Source organism: Mus musculus, chromosome 1, assembly GCF_000001635.26.
Source record: "Mus musculus strain C57BL/6J chromosome 1, GRCm38.p6 C57BL/6J".
NCBI classification, from domain to species: domain Eukaryota; kingdom Metazoa; phylum Chordata; class Mammalia; order Rodentia; family Muridae; genus Mus; species Mus musculus.
Genome location: NC_000067.6, coordinates 110,094,797 through 110,113,418, shown reverse-complemented (window position 1 = coordinate 110,113,418; position 18,622 = coordinate 110,094,797). Strand labels below are relative to the sequence as shown.

Below are 18,622 nucleotides of genomic sequence, written 5' to 3'. Positions count from 1 at the left end.
CACTCTAAAACAAATTCTATCTATCTATCTATCTATCTATCTATCTATCTATCCATACTTTCTTTCCAGAACCTCATGGTACATTCTCAGAAACTCACCATATATGAAAAGATGCAAGAATATTGAAATAATTCCAAGCATCCTATCAGATTACCATGGACTAAGGTTGGTCTTCAATAACACCAAAAACAACAGAAAGTCCATATACACATAGAAGCTGAACAAATCCCTACTCAATGATAACTTGGTCAATGAAGAAATAAAGAATAAAATTAAAGACCTTTTAGAATTTAATGATAGTAAGTTACAATGTACACAAACTTAAGGGACTAAATGAAAGCAGTGCTAAAGGCACACTCATAGCTCTGAGTGTTTCCAAAAAGAAACTGGAGAGAGCATACAGTTGTATCTTGACAGCCCATCTGAAATCTCTAGAACAAAAAGAAGCAAATACACCCAAGAGAAGTAGAGAGCAGCAAGTAATCAAACTCGGGGCTGAAATCAACCAAGTAGAAACAAATATAACTATACAAAAAAATCAGCAAAACCAGAATTTGGTTCTTTGAAATATCTACAAGATAGATAAACCCTTAGCCAGGCTAAAAAGAGAGCACAGAGACTGTATCCAAATTAACAAAATCAGAAATGAAAAGGGCAATATAACAACAGAAACTGAGGAAATACAAAAACATCATCAGATCCAAATACAAAAGCCTACATTCAACAAAACTGGAAAATCTGGATGAAATAGACAATTTTCTAGACAGATACAAGGTACCAAAGTTAAATCAGGATCAGATAAACCATCTAAACCCACGGGTCCCATAACACCTACAGAAATAGAAGCAGTGATTAAAAATCTTAACACCCCCCAAAAAAGTCCAAGAGCAGATGGGTTTAATGCAGAATTCTATCAGACCTTCAAAGAAGACCTAATACCAATCCTCTACAAACTATTCCACAAAATAGAACCAGATCTACCCAATTCATTTTATGAAGCCACAATTATGCTTATTCCTAAACCACACAAAGACCTAACAAAGAAAGAGAACTTCAGACCACATTCTCTTATGAATATCAATGGAAAAATACTCAATAAAATTCTTGCAAACCGAATCCAAGAAAAATCATCCATCATGATCAAGTTTGCTTCATATCAGGGATGCAGGGATGGTTTAACATATGAAAATCCATTGCCATAATCCACTATATAAACCAACCCCAAAACAAAACAAAACAAAATAACCACATGATCATCTCCTTAGATGCTGAGAAAGCATTTGACAAAATCCAACACCCATTCATGATAAAAATCTTGGAAATATCAGGGTTTCAAGGCCCATACCTAACATAGTAAAAGCAATATAGAACACACCAATAGCCAACATCAAGCTAAATGGAGAGAAACTTGAAGCATCCCCACTAAAATCAGGGTCTAGGAAAAGCTGTCCACTCTCTCCCTACCTATTTAATTTAATACTCAAAATCCTAGCCAGAGAAATTAAACAACAAAAGGAGGTCAAAGGGATCAATTTGGAAAGTAAGAAGTCAAAATATCACTATTTGTAGATTTATGATAGTATCCTTAAGTGACCCAAATAATTCCACAAGAGAACTTCTAGACTTGATAAACAACCTCATCAAAGAAGCTGGATATAAGAGTATCTCAAACAAACAAGTAACCTTCCTCTATTGAAATGATAAACAGGCTGAGGAAAGAATTATGGAAATGATACATTTCATAAGGTCACAAATAATATAAAATACCTTGGTGTGACTCTAACAAAGCAAGTGAAAGATCTGTTTGACAAGAACATCAAGCCTGTGGAGAAAGTAAACAAAGAAGATTTCAGAAGATGGAAAGATCTCCCATGCTCATGGATTGGCAGGATTAATAGAGTATAAATGGCCACTTTGCCTAAAGCAATCTACAGATTCAATGTAATCCCCATCAAAATTCTAACTCAATTCTTCATAGAGTTAAAAAGAACAATTTTGAAGTTTATTTGGACTAATATAAAACAACCAGAATACTGAAAACTCTTCTCAACAATAAGAATTTCTGGGGGAATCACCACCCCTGACCTCAAGCTGTATTTACTGAGCTATAGCAATAATAACTGCCTGGAATTGGTAGAGACAGGCAGGTAGATCAATGGAAGAGAATTGATGACCTGGAAATGAACCCACACAACTATGGTCACTTGATCTTTGAAAAAGGAGCTAAAACCATCCATTTGAATCAAGGCAGCAATTTCAAAAAGTGGTGGTAGTTCAACTTTTGGTCAGCATGTAGGAGAATGAAAATTGATCCGTACTTATTTCCTTGTTCATAGCTCAAGTCCAAGTGGATCAAGGACCTCCACATAAAACCAGATACACTAAAACTAATTGAAGAGAAAGTCGGGAAGACCCTGGAATACATGTGCACAGGGCACAAGTTCCTGAACACCAATGGCTTATGCTGTAATTTCAACAATAGACACATGGGGGTCTCATAAAATTGTAAACCATCTATCAGGCAAAGGACACTGTCAATAGGACTAAACAGCAACTAACAGATTGAGAAAAGATCTTTATGAATCTTACATCTGAAAGAGGGCTAATATTCAATGTATATATAAAACTCAAGAAGCTAGACTCCAGAGAACCAAATATCCCTATTAAAATTATGGAACACAACTAAACAAGTAATTCTCAAGTGAGGAATATAGAATGGTGAAGAAGTACCTAAAGAACATTCCTTAGTCATCAGAGAAATGAAAATCAAAACAACCCTGAGATCCCACCTCATACTAGTCAGAATGGCTAAGATCAAAATCGGAGGTGATAGCAGATGATGGTAAGAATGTGGAGAAAGAGGCACACTCCTCCATTGCTGGTAGAATTGCAAGCTGGTAAAACCACTCTGGGGGTTCCTCATAAAACTGTACATAGTACTACTTGAGGACACAACTATAGGACTCCTGGGCATATACTCAAAAGATGCTCCAACATATAACAAGAATGCATGCTCCACTATATTCATAGATGCATTATTTACAATAACCAAAAGCTGGATACAACCTAGATTTCCTTCAACAGAGGAATAGATGCAGAAAATGTGGTACATTTACACACTTGGGTACTTTCCACTTAAATACTATGACTTTATGAAATACTTAGGCAAATGGATGGAACTAGAAAATAGCATCCTCAATGAGGTAACCCAATCACAAAAGAACACATATGATATGCACTCACTGATAAGTGGATGCAATTCACAGACCACATGAAGCTCATAAAGAAGGAAGACCAAAGTGTGGGTGCTTCAGTCTTTCTTGGAAATGAGAACACAATACTCAAGGGAAAAAAATACAGAGACAAAGTGTGGAGCAGAGACTGAAGGAAAGGCCATTCAGAGATTGCCCCACCTGAAGATCCATCTCATATATAGACACCAAACCCAGCAGACACTACTGGGGATGCCAAAAAGTGCTTGCTGACAGGCATTTGATATAGTTGTCTCCTGAGAGGCTCTTCCAGAGTTGACAAATACAGAGGTGGATGCTCACAGCCATCTATTAGACTGAGTATTGGTTCCCTAATGGAAGAGTTAGAGAAAGGACTGAAGGAGCTGAAGGGATTTGAATCTTCATAGAAAGAACAACAATATCATCAACCAATGAGACCCCCAAGAGCTCCCAGGAACTAAATCACCAACCAAAGAGTACACATGGAGGTACCAATGGGTCCAGCTGCATATCTAGAAGAGGATCACCTTGTGAGGCATCAATTAAAGGTGATTCACTTGGTTGTGTGAAGGCTGGATGCCCCAGTGTAGGGGAATTCCAGGGCAGTTAGGTAGGTGTGTTTGGGTGGGTGTGGGTGTACCCTTATAAAAGCAGGGGTTGTGGGATGGGATAGGGCATTTCAGTAGGCGATACTGGGAAAGGGGATAACATCTGAAATTTAAATAAATAAAATATATAATAAAAAATTTTAAAAATTATAAAAACTTCAAAAAAATAAAGAAAAAGGATTATTTTTTTCTTTTTTTGTTAGATATTTTCTTTACTTACATTTCAAATGCTATCCTGAAAATTCCCTATACCCTCCCCTGCACCCTGCTCCCCTACCCACCCACTCCCACTTCTTGGCCCTGGCGTCCCTCTATACTGGGCATAGAAAAAGGATTATTTTAAAACTAAATTATTGGAAAATATTCACAGTAAGTTCAGATAATATATCTTGGGCTGCTTTTTTGAAAGTAAAGCTCATATTCTTTTATTATATGTTGTACTTTTAAGCACACTACTTGATTGAAAGGTGAGTAGTGTGTCATAGTTTAACATCTGGTAAATTATTTACATATCCTTGAAAAGGTACTCAAATGAAATAAAAAAAAATGAGACAAGAAAACTTATGGTGTTTAGTTGTTTTGGTAATTTTTCCTACAAAGCAGTATAGAAACCAGTACCTACCCAATAGTGTCAGGACACAGGCCAGTATTGCTATCAAGGCCCCAGTGCTGAGGCCAGCAGGTAGAACATAGGCCTCTGCATTGCAGGTCTGGGCTATGCCATCAGCATCACAGTCACATACACGGATGGTAAGTGTGTTGGTACTGCTTAGTGAAGGAGATCCACTGTCCACAATGAAAATGGGCAGATAATAAACTGATTGTTCCTGTCTTCGGAAGCCATTTCTTCTCGTGAGTATTGAGGCTGTATTGTCTAGGATAAAGAAAAGAAACGTATAACAAAGCTTTCCAAGAGCTTTACGTTTACAAATGTAAAGTCACGCTTTTTACATTTCTCCTAAATGGCAAAACAGCTGGGCCATAAGTTTTTTGGTTTTTTGTTTTTATTTTTGTTTTCTTTTTTTGAAACACCGTCAATAAATTTCTTTGGACAGAAAGACAAATTTCTTATGTAATTCATGGTAATTATTAAGGTATTTCTGTTCCTCAACAGATATCCAATAAAACAAAACAAAACCACCGTTATAATATAAAATTAAATGCTTTATTGAATGGAATCTTTGTACATAATTTCCTTTGTTGTTTCACATATCTAAAATTTCAAATTATATATTTATAGAAACCTTGATAAAGTTTTAAATTAATGGATATTCCTTTTTAGTATAACTTCAAATGCATGACTTGCTTAAAAAGTTCCAAATCAATACACCATAAAATAACATAGTTTCTATTTAAATTTATATGTAATTATGTATCACTAAATTAGGGCATATGCTCTGAGAACTGACACGGGCTACTTCTTATGTTCATATCATGATTTACTAACATAAACTAAGATATTTATGATTTAGTTAGGTGATATAATCTTATAAGTGTTCCATCATAGACTTGATCTATTAATGTCTGAAAAAAAGAGAAGGGAACTGTGAACTGTTAAACACAGATACTCACAAGTGTGAGTATTGAAATAACTTTACATATCAGTTATTCTCACTTTCTCATGAAGCATCCTTATAAGTATTTTATTAATAGCATAGATATTAATTTACATTCATTATTCTATTTACCTAAAAACCTATAATGACTTGGAACATTTGAAAGTAATTGATTCATACATATAACTGCAATATATATTACAGAAGTAAATTTAATTTTGAGGTATTTATTTGTGTTATTTCTCTCAATTAACTTTATGAATTAATAGCATTCATAAAATGTATATTAACTAGTAAAATAAAAACACATAAAAAATCAGGGTCATACTGTTATCGTATAGGCAAGTGTACTTTTATTTGATAATCGTTCACAAATAGTTGAAAATTGTTTATTTAATATTATCATGAAGAATTCAGTAATATTTTAAAGAAAACAAGCTGATATAACTGCATTAGCATCACAAAGCAATAAGCTAATATATAAGATCAATTAAAAATATTGATTAGACAAATTACAAATATTCCAGTATTATTTTGTATCTAGTATATTTTCATATATGCAATTTTGAAATGTTTTTCAAAATTATAATGTTTTTAAAATATTTAATTGTAAGGTATAAATCTGAAATAGTAAAATGCATTAGCTGACTAATTAAGAATGAAGTTGTTTAGGGTTATCTTTCATGTGAATATATACTTAATAATATACAGGTTAGTAGTTTGTTTTTCAAAAATGTTAATGCTATCTCTATGAATTAATAAAAATGTTTCACAAAATTATATATTGCTCACATAAAAATTATTTATAGATACACATAGAGGCATATACATGGACACACAAACAAACACATACACACAGCATTGAAAATCATGGTCTAAAGGTTCAGCATGTAGAATAAGAACCCTATGATCAAAAAAGAGATTGTAGTGGTCAGAGCAGGTGCCTTGAGCAGACCTTGGGTGATAGCTCGGCACCCAATTCTACAACCCTCAGAGGAAGTTTGACTCCCAGGTAGTCGAACATGCCCAAGATCTTAGGATCATAGGACCACAGGATTTCAGGAGCTTGGTCACACCAGGATTTCAGGATTGCAGAGGCAGCTTGACTCTGAGAGCTCTTACAACCAGGATCTCAGGATCTCAGGATCTCAGGATCTCAGGATCTCAGGATCTCAGGATCACAGGATCTCAGGATCTCAGGATCTCAGGATCTCAGGATCTCAGGATCTCAGGATCTCAGGTTCTCAGGATCTCAGGATTTCAGGATTTCAGGATCACAGGATCACAGGATCACAGGATCACAGGACCACAGGACCACAGGACCACAGAGACAGCTGGACTCTGAGGAGTTTTAACATAACCAAGATTACAGGAGGGACAGGCTTCAATCAGAGACTGTGAGTGCAAGTAGAGATAACCAGATGGCTGGAGGCAAGCCCAAGAACATAAGCAACAAAAACCAAGGTTATTTGGCATCATCAGAACCCAGTTATCCCAACATACCAAGTATTGGATACACAATCAACTGGAAACTCAAAAATGCAGATTTAAAATCACTTCTCAGGATGATGATAGAGGACTTTAAGAAGGACATGGATAACTCCCTTAAAGAAAAACAGGAGAATATAGGCAAACAGGTAGAAGCCCTTAAAACAGAAACACAAAAATCCCTTAAAGAAATTACAGCAAAACCCAACAAAAAGGTGAAGGAATTGAATAGAATCATCAAGGATCTAAAAATGGAACTAGAAACAAAAAAGAAATCACAAAGAGGGTCTACCCTGGAGATAGAAAACCTAGGAAAGAGATCATGAATCAAAGATGCAAACATCACCAAACAAATAGAAGAGATAGAAAGAGAATCTCAGGTATAGCAGATACCATAGAAAACATTGAAACAACAGTCAAAGAAAATACAAAATGCAAAAAGGTCTTAATTTAAAACATCCAGGAAATCCAGGACACAATGAGAAGTTCAAACCAAAGATTAGTATATATAGAAGTGAGTGAAGTTTCCCAACTTAAAGGGCCAGTATTTATAGAAGAAAACTTCTCTAAACTAAAGAAAGAGATGCCCATAAACATACAAGAAGCCTACAGAACTCCAAATAGATAGGACCAGAAAAGAAATTCTTCCTGTAACATAATAGTCAAAACACCAAATACACAAAAACAAAAAACAAACAAACAAACAAACAAAAGAATATTAAAGGCAGCAGGGGAAAAGGTCAAGTAACATATAAAGGCAAACATATCAGAATTATACCAGACTTCTCACCAGTGACTATAAAAGCCAGAAGATCCTGGACAGATGTCATAGAGACCCTAACAGAACACAAATGCCAGCCCAGACTACTATACCCAGCAAACACTCAATTACCATAGATGGAAAAATCAAGATATTCCATGACAAAACCAAATTTACAGAATATCATTTTTACAAATCCAGCCCTACAAAGGATAATGGGTGGAAAACTCTAACACAAGAAGGGAAACAACACCCTCAAAAACAAGAAAGTAATCTTCCAACAAACACAAACGAAGATAGCCACACAAACATAGTTCCACTTCTAATATAAAAAATAATAGGAAGCAACAATCCCTTTTCTTTAATATCCACTAACATCAGTGGACTCAATTCCCTAATAAAAAGATATAGACTAACAGACTGGATACTTAAACATGACTCAGCATTTTTACACATTCAGGAGACGCACTTCAATGACAAAGACAGACACTATGTGAGAGTGAAAGAAAGGGGAAAACAAAAACAAACAAACAAACAAAACAAACAAACATAAAAAAACAAAACAAAAAAAAAACCCCAAAATCCAAAAAAAAAAAGAAACCTTCAACCAAATGGTCCCAAGAAGCAAGCTGGAGTAGCCATTCAAATATTGTATAAAATCATCATTCAACCAAGAGTTATCAAAAAAGAGCAGGAAGGCCACTTCATATTCAACAAAGGAAAACTTCACCAAGATAACACCACAATTCAGAATGTCTGTGCTCCCAATGAAAGGGCACCCACATCCACAAAAGAATTTTTACTAAAGCTCAAAGCACATATTGCACCACACACAATAGAAGGGAAACTTCAAAACCCCACTCTTAGCAATGGACAGATCATGGAAACACAAACTAAACAGAGACACAATGAAACTAACAGAAGTTATGATCCAAATGGACTTAACAGATATCTATAGAATATTTCATTCTAAAACAAAAGAATATACCTTCTTATCATCACCTCATGGTACCCTCTCCAAACTGACCATATTATTGTTCACAAAATAGGCCTCAACATATACAAGAAAATTGAAATAATCTCATAAATTCTATCAGACCACCAAGGATTAAGACTGGTCTTCAGTAACAACAAAAACAATGGTAAGCCCATATACATGCTGAAACTGAACAAGGCTCTCTTCAGTGATAACTTGATCAAGGAAGAAATGTAGAAATAATTATTATAGACTTTTAAGAATTTAATGAAAATGAATATACATCATAACCAAACTTATGGGACACAATGAGAGCAATGATAAGCAGAAAACTCATAGCTCTAAATGCCTATAAAAAGAAACTGGAGAAAGCATGCACTAGCTGCTTGACAGCATACCTGGAAGCTCTAAAACAAAAAGAACCTAATTCATCCTACAGGCGTAGTTGACAGGAAATAATCAAACTCAGGCCTGAAATCAACCAAGTGGAAACAAAAAGAACTATAAAAAGTATCAACAAAACCAGGAGCTGGTTCTTTGAGGAAATCAACAAGATAGATAAACCTTTAGCCAGACTAACTAGTATCTAAATTAACAAAATCTGAATTGAAAAGGAAGAGATAACAACAAAAACTGAAAAAAAACCCTTAAATCCTAATACAAATGCCAACACTCAACAAAACTTGGATAAAGTGGACACTTTTCTAAACAGATACTAGGTACTGATGTTAAATCAGTATGAGATATACCCTGTCAACTGTCCCATAACCCCTAAAGAACTAGCAATGTCGTTAAAATCCTCCCAACCAAAACAAACAAACACAACAAGCAAGCAAGCAAGCAAGCAAGCAAGCAAACAAACAAAAAACCCAGGACCAGATGGTTTAAGTGCAGATTCTATCAGACTTTAAAAGAAGACCTAATACCAATTCTCTTCAAATTATTCCACAAAATAGAAATGGAAGGAGCAGTATCCAATCCATTCTATGAAGACATAATTTTATTTATACCTAAACTACACAAAGATCCAACAAAGAAAGAGAATTTCAAAACAATTTCCCTTATAAATATCAATGTAACCATGCTCAATAAAATTCTTGCAAATTGAAGCCAAGAATGCATCAAAACAATCATCCATCCTGACCAAGTAGGCTTCATCCCAGAGATGCAGGGATGGTTTAATAAAAAGAAAAGTCACCAATGTAATCCACTATAAAAACAAATTCAAAGAAAAAAAAAAAACACATGATCCTCTCATTAGATGCTGAGAAAGCATTTGACAAAATTCAACATCCCTTCATGGTAAAAGCCTTGGAAAGATCAGGAATTCAAAACTTATATCTAAACATAGTAAAAGCAATATTGAGCACACCTGTAGTCAACATTAAACTAAATGGAGAGAAACTTGAAGCATGCCCACTAAAATCAAGGACTAGGCAAAACTGCCCCCTCTCATTCTCTCTCTACCTATTCAATGTAGTACACAAATTCCTAGGCAGAGCAATGAAACAACAATAGGAGGTCAAAGGGATACAAATTGGAAAGGAAGAAGTCAAAATATCACTCTTTGTAGATGATATGATAGTATTCTTAAGTGACCCAAAAAATTCAACCAGAGAACTTCTAAACTTGATAACACCTCATTAAAGTGGCTGGATATAAAATTAACTCAAGTAATTAGCCTTCCTGTATTCAAAGGATAAACAGTTTGAGAAAGAGTAAGGGAAACAACACCTTTCACAGTAGTCACAAATTATATAAAATACCTTGGTGTGACTTTAAACAAGCAAGTGAAAGATCTGTATGGCAAGAACTCAAGTCTGTGGAGAAAGAAATCAAAGAAGATCTCATAAAATGGAAAGATCTACTCTGCTCATTGGTTGGCAAGATTAATAGAGTAAAAATGGCCATCTTGCCTAAAGAAATCTACAGATTCAATGCAATCCCCATCAAAATTCCAACTAAGTTCATAGAGTTCATAGAGTTCATTCCAACTAAGTTCATTCTTCATAGAGTTAGAGCAATTCGCAAATTCATTTGGAATAACAAAAAAACCCAAGATATCAAAAACTATATCCAACAATAAAAGAACTTTTGAGGGACTTTTGAAGATGATTATCCCTGGACTCAAGCTGTACTACAGAGCAATAGAGATTAAACTGCATGGTATTGGTTCAGAGACAGGCTGGAAGATCAATGGAATAGAATTGAAGACTCAAAAATGAACACACACCAAAGATCACTTGATCTTTGAAAAAGGAGCTAAAATCACCAGCTTGAGTCAAGACAGCATTTTCAATGGAGGAATTAGAAAAAGGACTGAAGGAGCTTAAGGGTCTGCAACCCCATAGGAAGAAAAACAATATCAACTAACCAGAGATCCCAGGGTTTAAACCACCAACCAATGAGTACCCATGGAGGGACCCATGGCTCTAGCCTTATATGTAGCAGAGTTTGGCCTTGTTGGGCATAATGGCAGAAGTGGCCCTTAGTCCTGTAAAGGTTCGATGCCCCAGTGTAGGGTAATTTGAGGGCAGGGAAGTGAGAGTAGGTGTGTGGGTAGGGGTATACCCTCATAGAAGCAGGAGGAGGGGGGATGTGATAGGGAGTTTTTGGGTGGGGGGATTTGGGAAAGGGTATAACATTTGTAATGTACATAAATATCCAATTAAAAAAAGAAAAGAAAAACAAATTAGAGATCATATTTTTTGGAGGAACACAGCTTGCATTTATTTATTTTTTTACTTAGCTTAGTTATACAAAATATTTTTACTATAAAATTTTTGAATGTAAGTGTAATAATTTGATATTAATAAAATATGCAGTTATGTTTTCAAATCCTGTATGTGGTAATTTAACATACATTATTAAATTGTTTCTAACAGAAAAAAAAGAAAGAGCTTGTAAAGTACTCTGTATTTTCTTGCCTAATGTGGAAGACAAGACTAATAATAATCTACTGATACCCTTCAAGGTACAGCCTTGGAAACTTTGGGTTTGCTGTAAGTGACATGGGGAGATTTCAGATGTGTGGCAGAATGGATGCCCCATAAATCCAGAGATTTTCTTGTAAATGCTGTACAGCAATATTGCTGCTATTGGACTGTGGCACTTGAGGGATATATTCACCACCTTCTTGTGAAGGTCATATATTCCCCTGTCTGCATCTGTGCTGGATGACTTCAAAGACTGAGAGTGAACTTTTGCAACAATGATTAAGTCAGAGAGTTTGGGATTACTCACCAAGAGAATGCTCTCTCCTTTATATTACTAAAGGGACAACGGAGTGTTCTCATTTGGTAGAGAATAGGATCAGGAAAAAAAAATTATTACTTTCAGATTGAATTTTCTAGGCTAAAATCAGTTTTTGCACTGAAGTTGTGTCCTCAGGCAAAAGATTTCCTAAATTCTTTCTGAAAGCAAGTCTGTTCTGGTAAGCCACCTGGACTCTAATTTAAATCGAAACCTGATTCACAAGAAAACCTTTATAAAATATGAGTAAGTTCTGATGCTTCTTTATGAATGTCTGATAATTATGAATATGTGTTAAACAGAACAGCAGTCTACCTATTGGTACTTATAAAGTGTCACTACAATAACACTTATCCATGGTACGCACAGCTAACTGTAAAGCAAGGAAACTAAGTTTGACATGAAAGTACTTATATTATTTAATATTTTGCCTTTGTTCATTAATTAAAAAGATTGTATGAGATGGTTTAATGACAATATGAAAGAAGCCAAATGAGCATTTCCATTTCAGACGGCCTGGGGAGCATAGCAACTTAAATGCTGTCCATCAACTTCTCTGAAGATAATGACGTGACTGTGTCACCCATTGCTTACTTATGCAAATCAAGGAGTTTTCATTGTTTCTGGACAGGGTGGCAATTAATTTATATGTGTTGTAATGAACTATTACTGCAGTAAAGAGCAAATGTGTTCAATATCCAGAATCCCTTCATACAAATTGATTTCTATTGTGTCAGTATCCTTCAATTTCAAGTCATCCAAATATTACCATCATCATCATCATCAATCATCATCATCATCATCATTATTATTATTATATTTTATATGAAAAGTTACTTTTTTGTGAAAAAATACAATATTTTTTGCTATTCTTAAGAACATTATGTGATTGTTAATTTAAAATGTATATAATCCACCAGGCAGAGTTGTACATACCTTTAATCCCAGTACTTGGAGGCAGAGGCAGGCGGATTTCTTAGTTTGAGGCCAGCCTGGTCTACAGAGTGAGGTCCAGGACAGCCAGGGCTACACAGAGAAACTCTGTCTCAAAACTCCTCCCAGCCAAAACCAAAATGTATATAATCCAAATATTTTCTGAGCTCTCAAGTAATGTTTCCACATTGTACTATTAAGGACCTTAGCTGACCTTCAAAGCATATCATTTGGATAATCAGCATGGTATATAAAGGAGGAACTAAATACCTAGGAGACAGGCAAGAGATAGAGACCTAACACTTCTAATTTGGCTCTGTGCTAAAATGATTTAAATAGCAGCTTCTCCTCTATGGATAAAAATTACTAGTTTTAATTAATGTACTTCCTGTTTTTTCTCCTATAAAAGCATTTCAAAGTGAAATAATGGACTTTCTTAGGAGCTAATGCTTGCAATGGTGTAACTAGCCTTACCTTTGTTATCTTTCAATGAAAAGTTGTGGTTATTTGTCATGTCTGTTGTTAAGCTGAAGTAAAACTGGTGTCCATTGGATGGCTCATCTTTATCTACTGCACTGATTTTCTGGATAACCTTGGTAGAGAGAATGAAAACAAGGAAATTATACTAGTGTACTCTGCTGAGATTTCTACAGCAGGACACAGTAATTTTACACCTTATCACAAATGCCATCTTTTTGAATGAATCCAGGGAATAGATCAGGTGTACCAATTTGAATTTATTCTAAAATGGGCCTTGGAAAATAAATGTCCCTTTTAAAGCACGTTTGAAGTTATATTTGTGAACCTCAAAGTCAAGCTGTAACAATTGATTAGACATCCCTGTAAACATCTTAAGACTCTAAAAAATAGAGATGGACAAGCCAAAGCCACTGTGAAATGCACTGAATTCTTAGAAACTCGATGTATGTAAACTCCTTTGTATACTATAGGAAAGAGCACAATGAAACCTAATTCTTTCTTAATGCATTTTATTCCTCCTTAAAGGAATCCAGGCCTTTATGTACATATCAGGGATTTTTTTTTACAATGTTTACCTTCTCTTCCTGAGGAATATCATAGCCCAATTAAACAAGAATTTGAAAGTTCCTTTAATATTAGCATGGGCTACACATCAAAGTGATAATTTTGCTGAAGCATGCGGATTGTGAGTTATCTTAAAAGTGGGAGTTTCAAAGGCACATTCGCAGGATGCTTTTGCTTTTACAGAAACTGCAGGAAGGTAGCTGATGCAAAGCACCTCACCTGCCCTGGCTGAGCGTTTTCACAGACAGTGGTTTCATAGTCCATGGCGAACTCAGGTGCGTTGTCGTTAATATCCAGTATAGTAATGGCCACGTAGCCTCTCCCCACCTGGGATGGATTCTCTGATAAATAAGAAAATATTGACTGATTAACTCTGATAAACTACTCATCATGTGTTGCTATTTTATTCAAAGAATAGAAAAAAACAAGCAAAAATTGGATAATTTTCCTTTTCTAAAGTATAATCTCAAATAAAACTAGATTCATAACACCATACTCTATAAACAAAACTGCAAATAATTTCACCTATATAAACTCATTAATTTATGTATATATATTCAAACATACATTTATGTGTATATATTCAAACATACATTTTATTTTATTTACATATGTTTCACATGAATATGTTTATTTACATATGTGGATAGTCCCTGATAAAAGTGCTGATTGAGGAATGGAGAACTATGCAATTTATTTTAATAGTGCCATAGCCCATATTTATATTAGTATAAGCATATCATATACACTCATTTACTTTGGCTATGTATTTAAGAGTATATGGTTATATTTTCTCTTCAGTTATTTTATCTACAGACTAAAATTAGTTCTATATCACAACATTAATATATATGTGTGTATTGGTAGACACCAATTCGGTAATCTCCTATTAAGATAAAGACAATATCTATGATGTAATCAGACAAAAGGCTTCAGAAGATAAGTCACGCCCTTCAGTTTTTACACTTTTTCTTTTGCAGTATCTATGTAAGTTTCAGCACATAGAAACAATAAATCCGTATGTATTTTACATCTTACTAATTTGGGACATTCTAGGGTTTCTGCAGTTTAGACAGGCTTAAACTGACCTCACCTAATAACTACCCATTCTCTACTCTCACCTTGCTCCATCCAAAATTCATTTTAAACCTTTTGACTTACGGCTCTCCATTGCAAGGACTGTAATGTTATGAACCGCATTTGTCTCTCGATCCAATGATTTGGCAGTAGTAATAACTCCACTGTTGGCATCAATATTGAAATATCTCTCCAAGTCTGTGTTTCTGTCAATTGAATATCTAGTTGAAAATTTAGAGAAAATATTTCACATTCATGTTTATTTAGAATCTTTTTAACTTTTTTCATTAATTTTTAAGTAACCATCAAATCCTTCTAATTACAGTAGCACATGTCATCTTTGGACCTTTTTCTGTGTACCGTGTGCATTGGTAATCTATTTCTTCATCTGTAAAATGTTTTGAAATGAGCATCATAGAATACATCTATTCTTCAACCTCGCTTTGAATATTCCATTATACTTCCTCAAGCACTGCTATTATTATTTACAATTGATATTAGCACCAATCCTGAATATGGGTCCCTGTAAAATCAAACATATCTAGTTATCTTTTGATCTTCTGGACCTATCACATTTTGTTTTGATTACATCAACTCAATATTAACATGTCTTTTGACTAGAAATATCACTTTCAAGTATTAACTTGCTAGAAAGAAAGTTGTACACCTACTGCTGAAGTTGTACACCTAAGGCTGTAAGTTTCCATCCTTTTCCTCCACAGGATATTTACAATATAAACATTTGTGAACAATCGTGGTACATTTATATTCTCAGGCCATTTAATATTTTATCCCAGTTATCATCTTTACATCCCGCTGTAGTCTTCATAATTGATTTGGCCAGTGGTTCTAATTTCATAACAAATAATTCACACAAAAGGAACAAAGAAAAACTTAATAAGTGCATTCATTTTAGGCACAACCATTAAATGACTGACTCAATTATATGCATGCTAAACCTTCAGGATATTTTTTATCACTTTGCCTCACATAATCTGTTCCTCTGCCTTAACTCTGTCATCAATCCTTATAAAGGGAACTGCAACCCTATAGGTGGAACAACAATATGAACTAACCAGTACCCCGGAGCTCTTGTCTCTAGCTGCATATGTATCAAAAGATGGCCTAGTCGGCCATCACTGCAATGAGAGGCCCATTGGACTTGCAAACTTCATATGCCCCAGTACAGGGGAACGCCAGGGCCGAAAAGGGGGAGTGGGTGGGTAGGGGATTGTGGGGTTCGGTATGGGGGACTTTGGGATAGCATTGGAAATGTAAACGAGGAAAATACCTAATTAAAAAAAAAAGAAGTGGGAGGGGTTGGTAATACTCCATTTCTTAAACTCTTTCAAGATGCCCAAGTGCCTAACACCATTATCAGTTTTTAAAATTGCTCACGTATTATATAAAGTGGGTATGTGTGACACATTTTGTAGCAAAATTGTAATGTTTAAAACAGTCACATTTTGAATATAAAATTATGCAAAAGGAAAAAAAACATATTAGCTTTCGCAGCACATATATAGTACTAAGGAAACTCTATTTAATCATGTTCTTCTGTCCTTTATTCACCATCCCAGTAATTTTTATTCATAGTGAACAGAATGTATTAATGTTGTCAGTATATTGCAAAATAAGGTTGCTATTTTCTATTGCCTCCATTCTTTCTTACCAATTGATGTAGCACAGACCTTATTTTTTTCACTGCTGTGAACTGGCTAATACATGTAATATCAATAGTTTAAAACACAGGTAGCCCTTTAGCATATTTTATATTTCTGAATTGGAATTTGGAAAGGTACTTTTGAGGCAGTTTTTTAGCTCTTAATTCCTCATGTGGTTGCAGACCAGTATTGGCAGAGTATAGGGTCATTTGAGATGGCATATTTTAAGATCTTTTCTAAAGTGTCTAATTTCCATATGGATATCATATGAATGGTATGACTAGGATATTGGAAGTTTATGTTTTTTTTTTTTTTTTTCATGAGTGTTCTCACAGAAGGAGAGTGGGTTCTCAGAAAAAAGTTAAAGGTATCCAGGTATATGTAAATGTTAAAGAGAAATCACAGAAATCTTATACTTATCAAACAATTAAAAAATGCACCCTGAAGGCAAGTTTCCACCCATGGAAGAGTTCAACTGTAACACATGTAAACACCTTTGAAAAGATAGAATAAAGAATGCTGTTGAAATTCAACTCACTATCATGGGAGTGTATGCAATCAGGTTCAGGTCTAAAGACTCAAAGGACCAGTGATTTAAGAGTTAGAGGACCGTGGATTCTCAGCTATAGAAACAGAATGGAACTGGTATGTTAGAAAGAAGGTACAGGTATCACATGGGATGGAACTGGAAGATAGAGCTCCTTAATCCTGTTATAACTCAAATGATGCCATCTGCCCAGATGCAAAGACATGAAGCTTTGTAGAACTAGTGTTTGCCTTTCTGTGTTTCAACCTCCATGTGCCCCAATCGTTTTTCACTACGACCCCTTCTCCCTTTTGAAATGGAAAGATTCACTCTATAATATTGCACATTGTAAGGCTCTAACAATTTTTATAATAAAATTTCTCACAATACAGTCAAATTATTTTTCTGCTTCAATTGCTTCCCTCTATCTCCTCCCATATGTTCTCTGTACTTTTCCTTGAATTTGGTATACATCAAAAGTTTCTGAGAGAATACTGAACTTTGAAATTTTCAAAAATATTAGAATTATATGAGTAACTCTTACAGATGTATTTGGTTTATTCAAATATAAGTGACTTACAGATGTATTAAACTCTTTTTGCAGCATGAGGTGGCCATAGAGCTTGTGGACCAAGGTTGAAATATTATGGTTAAATATAATAAATTTTGGTTCATTTAATGGCTAATTTTCATTGTCAATTTGAGTGAGTTGATTCCAACTAAGAAAAACTCCACTGGTGTTTCAGGAGAGATTTAACTGTGGAAATAAAGATGATCCCTGAATATGAATAGAATAGTATTATCTCCATATTATCTCATATTAAATTGAGGAAGACATAGGAACACCAACAATCTCCAATAATTGCTGATTGTGACTCCTTTGTGATTGTCTGCATCATTTCCACAGTTTTATGTTTTCCACTCTATGATATAGGAATAGAGGTCCTTAATCCATGTGCCAATGTAAATTTTAAGATTATTTTGTTATGCATTTTATCACAGTAACCAGAAAATTAACTAATGCTATATGCATTCCTAAATAACTCACTATGCCTTGGAAAGCCTACGATATGAGATGATACATTTCTATAGCTGTGATAAGAAAGAAAGACCGAGGTAACTTATGCAGAGTATTATGGGCACTTGAAATTTCAGATCATTAGAGTTCATGAGGGCATGTGACAAAACTGAGAGCCCACAATGGCAAAAAAAAAAAAAATCTGAAATCCTAATCTCAGTAACACACTTAATCCAACTAGACAATTCTTTGCAATTTTGCACATACAGATTCGACAAATGGGGACCCAACGAGGAGGTTCAATTTCATGCAAAAACAAAACAAAACAAACAAAAACACCTACAACTATCCTCTTCCACTTTGCTGCCCTGCAAAACAAAGAATATAAGTTGATCACACATTTATGGATCACTTTCCATAATTTTCTGAACCATTCTTTTTTTTGTTTGGGTCCAGCCTCAATGTTCAGAGCTGAATTTGTTAAAAA

At 34.8% G+C, this 18,622-nt stretch overlaps 1 protein-coding gene across 17 annotated transcripts in view; it reads right to left on the bottom strand.

The window, feature by feature from the left end:
- The window catches only part of Cdh7 (cadherin 7, type 2), a 163,036-nt gene that overhangs the window by 31,854 nt on the left and 112,560 nt on the right, over positions 1-18,622 (bottom strand). For 16 of the 17 annotated variants that reach the window (XM_017320693.2, XM_006529608.3, XM_006529600.3 and 13 more), the window contains 4 exons: positions 15,012-15,148; positions 14,070-14,191; positions 13,281-13,398; positions 4,464-4,715 (listed from right to left, as the gene is read on the bottom strand). In XM_017320693.2, coding sequence (XP_017176182.1) covers positions 4,464-4,715; positions 13,281-13,398; positions 14,070-14,191; positions 15,012-15,148 — 629 coding nt within the window. Of the gene's footprint in view, positions 1-1,724; positions 1,823-4,463; positions 4,716-13,280; positions 13,399-14,069; positions 14,192-15,011; positions 15,149-18,622 lie in introns of those variants that run through there. The other variant, XM_017320706.1, reaches the window with a different exon arrangement.